Source organism: Fonticula alba (genome assembly GCF_000388065.1).
Source record: "Fonticula alba strain ATCC 38817 unplaced genomic scaffold supercont2.5, whole genome shotgun sequence".
In the NCBI taxonomy this organism is placed as follows: Eukaryota; order Rotosphaerida; family Fonticulaceae; genus Fonticula; species Fonticula alba.
The window spans coordinates 934,686-940,933 of NW_009242975.1; the positions used below are offsets into that span (position 1 = coordinate 934,686).

At 66.5% G+C, this 6,248-nt stretch overlaps 1 protein-coding gene across 1 annotated transcript in view; it reads right to left on the reverse strand.

Annotated features, from left to right (window-relative positions):
• H696_03399 (hypothetical protein) overlaps positions 1–5,751 on the reverse strand; it is a gene marked incomplete at its 5' end in the record, with an annotated part of 11,370 nt that extends 5,619 nt beyond the window's left edge. The window contains 7 exons of the mRNA XM_009497265.1: positions 121–925; positions 1,024–1,333; positions 1,492–1,898; positions 2,081–2,395; positions 2,601–5,164; positions 5,252–5,422; positions 5,532–5,751. Coding sequence (XP_009495540.1) covers positions 121–925; positions 1,024–1,333; positions 1,492–1,898; positions 2,081–2,395; positions 2,601–5,164; positions 5,252–5,422; positions 5,532–5,751 — 4,792 coding nt within the window. The remainder of the gene's footprint in view (positions 1–120; positions 926–1,023; positions 1,334–1,491; positions 1,899–2,080; positions 2,396–2,600; positions 5,165–5,251; positions 5,423–5,531) is intronic.
• Between the last annotated feature and the right edge of the window lie 497 nt (positions 5,752–6,248).

Genomic DNA, 6,248 nt, shown 5'->3' on the forward strand with positions numbered 1-6,248 from the left:
GAGCGAGAGCGGGAGCGCGAGGGGAGGGGGGGAGGGGGGGAGGGAGGAAGGGAAAATACGGAGTCGGAGGGAAGCCCGCGCCGAAAAGCAAGCCGGAGAAAGGCCGGGCAAGCGACGCACTGATGAAGTCCGACTTCTTGGTCATCAAGACGTCCCCGGTCGGCGAGAGCCGATGGAGGATCACCACCGACCGGTCCCGGCTGCAGGAGTGTGTGTTTAGACCGGAGTAGCGCGTGACAATTGGCCGACGAGGCCCAAGCGGGGTGCCATCCTCCGGCGACCGGGGCTGCATGTGGGCCGCATCGCGGAAGAAGCCAGACGAGCTGAGCTCCACGTCTAGCTGGCCCACACGCTCACACAGGGCCAAGAAGTCCACAGTTGTCTGGCGGTGCCGAGCCGAGAAGGCCAGCGAACAGAGCACCGTGCCACTTTGGGGGATGGTGGCGCTCGGCGCGGGGAAGCAGGTGGGATCATCCTCGGACGAGGCAGGCCGCGGCGAACCGGGCGGCCGCTCGAATCCCGGGGAGGCCGGCAGCAGCAGGGCCGAGGGCGACACGGCCAGCCGGTCCAACAGATCAATGTACGAGGCAGTGGGCTGGCGTCCTGGGCGAGGGATGCGCGGCCGCAGGGCCGCCGGGGCCATGGTCAGCAGATGCAACAACTGCGGCAGAGACACCACCGCTTCCAGTGCCAGCGACGAGGGGGACAAGCCGAACATGGAGCCAACACGAATGGAAACCGACCGGGCGGCCGGCACCACGGCACCAGCTGCCGTGTCGGAGGCCGGATACAGGTGGCTGGGGGTTTGCAGGCGCGAGCTGTCGGCGCTGGTGTGATGACCAGCATCATCGACAAAGTGGTACGACCCGCGCAGGAGGATGGCATTGGACTCGGACAGACGCCGGGGCCGGCGACGGGAAACAGACTGCTCGGGGAGGAATGTCAGACGGCTGGTGGCTCGTGGACCGGAGGGCAGGGGAGAGAAGCAGGACCGCAAAGGGAAGAAAAGTGAGGTCAGCGCACCCGACGCAAAGGAAGGTGCTCCTGCGAGGGCGAGGGCGAAGGCGAGGAGAAGCCCACATCCGAGCCGGTATGCTTCAAAAGGGCCGTGGGCGCCGGGCTATCCGACCGGTGCGACCACTCGGTATGGATGCTGGGAATGTGAGAGGGGGCGCCGGTACCGCCGGCAGTACCGGCATCAGGAACATGTGAGCGGGTGGCCTCAATCAGAAGCGACCGGATGTCCGGGGCCGATGTGGGATCGCTGCCGGCGCCTGGTGAAGACAGCTGGGTATGGCTATGCGACCGTTGGTGCGATCGGGGCGGAGCCATGCTACGACGGACGAAAGCCCTCATGTGAGTGTGCATGTGCGTGTGCGTGTGCGTGTGTGTGTGTGTGTGCGTGGGCGTGGGCGTGGGCGTGGGCGTGTGGACATCAGGGGGAGAGGACAACACCGGTCTGCGGGAGAGTGGACGAAGGCAGGAACATACCCTGTATCTGCTCCAGCCGGGGTGGGCGACCGGGTGCCCAGGGTGTCCGGAGTGATGAGACCGTCCGACAGCGAGGTCGAGCTGTTGGCCGACCCTGGCCGGGGGAGGGAGCCGGCCGGGGAGGGACCCCGAGAGATGGAGCCCCCTGAAGATCCACCGTGAGTCGTGTCGCCCCATTGGGAGTAGCTGAGTCGCGAGCGAGTGGCACTTTCCGGGCCCAGCAGCAGGGATGAGGAGGACGACGATTGGGAGAGCGTGTGCGGGGGCCCGCCCGCGAGGCCGGCAATTTGCGGCGAAAGGGAGGCCGCATGAGGATCCAACGAGGAGAGCACCCGTTGGAAGAGGGCCGGCATTTGGGGGACCGATGGGACAAAGAGGCGCCGCTCGAGGGTGAGGAACTCCGCCGTCTGAGAGAGGTGCGAGGGACCACGGTGGCATGAGCGCCAGAAGATGGGGGTGTAAGTTGGGGGGGGGGCGCGCGCGCACGAGAGAGAGAGAGAGAGAGAGAGAAAGAGAAAGAAAGAGGACTGGAAAGGAGGGGGAGATGGAAAAAAGAGGAAGAGGAAGGAATGAAATGGCCCATGCGCACCGAGCTCGTGAGGAAAGGGAGCAAGTCGCGTAGCGAGAACATCCGCCAGCCAAAGCCATCCAGAGCCATGGTCGAGAGCGGCGCGTGCAGGGCCCTGGTTCGGGCCTCATCTGTGTCCAGGAGATCGCATGACAGGGCAAACCCAAGCAATTCGGTCAGCCAGGCGGAGATGGCCGATGAACCAGGATCGCCATCCAGCGATTTGGCCGAGTACTCGGTGTAGGGTTTGGTATTTTCACGGGCCAGTGAAGTCAGGGAGTAACCGGTGAGCCGGAACTTGGGCATGTCTCGCATGTGGGAAAACATGTGCTCGAGCTGTGTGTGTGTGTGTGTGTGTGGCGACGAAGAGGAGGAAAAGGAAAAGGAAGAGGAAGAGGAAGAAGACAATGACCATGATGATAATGGTGGTGGAGGTGGACAGGAGGCAGCCAGGTGGAGATCATGTCAGCATGTAAGATAACTCAGGAGACAAAGGCAAGGGAAGAGACGGGAGAGGCGCCAAGGCAGGAGGGGAGCGGACATTTTGGGCGAAGGTCTCAACCTCGCGACCAGTGCGCAAGACCCGAAAGAAGAGCGGCAGGCGAAGGTCACTGCTCTCGCCGGTGGGATTGCAGGACAGATGCAAAGTGGCCGTCAACTGGGTTTCCAAGGCGAATACCCGATCGGTCCAGTGGGTGGCTGGCATGTTGAGGATGGCCGTCGGACCGACACCGGCCCCGCCGGCACCCGGGCCAGCGGGCGAGCCAGGACCCCCGGGCGATCGGAGCAAACCACCACCGGAGTTGGCCGCCCCGGCAGCCCGCGACAGGGCCCGGCTCCCGGTTGGCATTGCCAGGGGGAAGGAGGCGCGCCGCCGGCGGGCATTTGCATTGAGAGCACCGCACCACCGGGCTGCCTGATCCGGCCCGTAGACAGCCCGAAGGGTGATCGAGCGGCCACTGCGGAAATCCAACCGCAAGGAGCACTCCGCGTTGTGGGACGCCAGACGCTGCTGCACCATGGCCGACGGGGGCATGGTGTAGGTGTGGCCGGAGCCGGGCTCCAATGGGCGGGAGATGAAGGATGTGAAGTTGCCGAGAACCGCATGCAGAGTCCCGGTCGGGCTGTAGTCCAAATTGACCGGGATCACGGCCGCCGAGCCGGATGGCAGGTACATGAGGGCCGGCGTGCGGGGAAGACTGTTCAGGCTGTTGGCCAGCTGGAGGTCCCCGGCGCCGAGGCACTGCGATGGGTGAACCGGCGCATGGCCAGACTGCAGGTGTGTAAGATGCCCGCCGCTGGCCGAGAAGGAGGAAGAAGGCGAGGGGGACATGACGCTGCTGGTGCCGGGCAGTTGGAGATGCTGATTCAGCGCCTCGGTCGAGCCACTCGGGCCCACTACCAGATGCGAGCCGGGAGACCCGAGCGAGATGAATGAAGCTGCGCTGGACATCACCGGGCCATGGTGATGGTGATGGTAGTGGTGGGGGTGGTGCCCATGATGGAAGGAAGTCGCAGCGGCGGCACCGCCGGCCAGCGGCACCGACGAGCTGACCACCACCGGCTGCGGGTCGGAAGTGCTGCTCGGGACCAGGGACGCAGCCACCAGATGCTGCAAACTGATGACCTCGCGAGGCAGAGCCCCATCATCGGGGATTGGCTGGCCCTCCTTCGCCGGGAGGGAATAGATGTACAGGCGCTCCGGCGTCAGCAGGAAGAACCGGCCCTTCCAGCGACTGGTCACCGATCGGGGGCGCTTCTCCAGAAGGACATCCATGAGCAGCGCCCGACGTGAGGCCAGGCCAAACTGGTGCTCGGTATTGGGCATGTTGTCCAGATTGTAGGTGGAGGCACCGCGCCGGCTGGCCGGGCTGGACACCGGGGACAGGGCGGCCGAGGCTGCCCGGCTGAGGCGGCTGCCAGGCTCACTGGCTGGCGATCCCAGGCCCACCGACCCGGCGGTGGAGCTGCGCGAGGCGCCGAGAATGGCCGCCGTGGCGGTGCTCATCCCGGGCGAGTCCCCGCGGATGATGACCCGCTGCACGCCCACCGAGCTGACTGTCAGGCGTCCAGTTACCGGGGCATCGGAGAAGTCCAAAGTGGCGGACAGGACGGCCTCCGGGTCGGCGGCGAACACCCAATTGCGTGGGCTGTTCTGCTTGCGGAAGTACTCCGACAGGAGAGCCGGCGAGGGGGGGACCTTGTCGGCCGGGGCGCCCCCGGTGCCGAGCATGCCGCCACCAGCCAGCGAGTGAGTCGAGGCCGAGAGCGAGGCACTGCCAAATGCCGATGCAATCTCATGCGATCGAGCCGATGCCGAGCGAGTTGAAAGGCCAGGCAGACCGGCCGCAGCCGCAGTGGCCGCGGCCGCGGCCACGGCTGACGCAGATGCCGACGACGCCGACCGGCCGAAGTTGTCTCGGTGCAGGGGAGACATGTCGGCCATGGAGGCCGAGCGCCGAGCAGCATGCAGGGCGGCCCCCGGATCGGTGATCGGGCCCCCATCGACCAGACCCCCAGGACCCGAAGAGCAGGAGGATGCGGAGGAGGACGAGGAGGAGGCCGAGTGCGAGGTGGGTGCCGGCTCCGGGAAGTGGAAGGAGTTCGGCGAGGAACCGCCACTGGCCGGATACGCGGCCGCCGGGGACCCGGAGTTGGCTGTCGAGAAGTGCGCTCGGAATCGATGGGACATCTCGCCGGTGGAAACATTCTCCCCGTTGTGCGACCCCATGTTGAAGGTGTGGCTGGCCGCCGGGGCACTCTTGTCGGCCTTCTTTTTGCCGCCACTGAAGACACTCAGAAGGGAGCGCGTCTTGAACGCAGGCGACAGGGGGGACATGGGCTCGGAGGCGACAGATACCGGTCGAAGAGGAGGAGCCGGAGCCGGGGCCGGGACCGAGGCCGGGACCGGGGCCGGGACCGAGACCGGGACCGAGACCGGGACCGGGGCCGGGACCGGGACCGGGACCGGGGCCGGGACCGGGACCGGAGCCGGGCCGGGGGTTGGAGTCGGGGCCGGGGCCAGCGTCGGGACCGGAGCAAGCGAGGGCGGTGGTGGGGTCGAAGGGCCGGAGCCCGATGCATCCATGCTGGGCTGTCGCGGTTCTGCAAACCAAAGGAGAGGTCAGTCACACGCGCGCGAGGCCCACAAGGAGGAGGGCTCCCTGGCAGGAGGGGAGGAGGCAGACGAACCGATGGTTGACAGTCGAGTTAGTGGAGCCGGCGGCGGCCCAAGACGCAGGGCATCCACCGCCGAAGGGCTGTCCTCCACATCGGAGTCCGAGTTTTCGAAGTCCACCGGAACGCCGGCACCAGCGAGCTGTAGGTCGTCCAGATTGGTCGGCGGGGTGGGAAAGGAACGCCCTGGGGATAGTGTGTGTGCGTGTGTGTGTGTGTGTGTGTGCGAAGGAGTATAAGTTGGCGCAGAGCTTGGGGAAAGAGTAGGGCAGGAGGATGAAGAGGGTTGACGCACGCCGCAACGGCGAGGAGGGAAGAGTAGCCGAGCCACCCCGCGCCGCCAGGGCTGACCCGCTGGCCGCATCCAGGATCTGCAAGTAGGACAGATCGTTGGTGATGATATTCTCGTAGGCGTTGGCGTCAGAGTCGCCCAGGCCGCCGGAGAGGCGGCCGGCGCGGCTGCTGCTGCTGCTGCTGCTGCTGCTGCTGCTGCGGCCGTCGCCAGAGGGCGACATTATTGGCTACAGCAGCGACGGCAGGGGCCGGGGAGTGACACGCGACCGGGGACGGTGGAAATGGCCGCACTGGACGGAAGCCAGGGGAAAATAGACGGGAAGCTTGGAGGTGTGGACGGCGGGAGAAGGAGAGGCAAAAGATAGAGGTGAGGGGGGAGGGGGGGGGGGGGAATGGGGAGAGGATGGTGTGGCCTGAGAAGCCCGGGGGCGGCGGAAACCGGCCCAAATAAAATGATAGGGGGCCGCCCGCCTCCGCCTCTGCCTCCTGCATGCACCCCGGAGGGATCAATCGACCCAACTGCTGGACCGCCGACCAAATGCCGGGACGCTCCGGCATGTGCCAAGGGCCCCGACCGGGGGGCCTCCGTGGCAATGGCTGTCGCGCCCCACGGCTTGCCGCGCAGAGTACCCCTTCCCCCTTGTGGGCGGGGGGCAGGGAGACCGCATCCGGTGTGGAAAGCATTCGCATTGGCCAGGGGGCGTGGGGACGTGGGGGG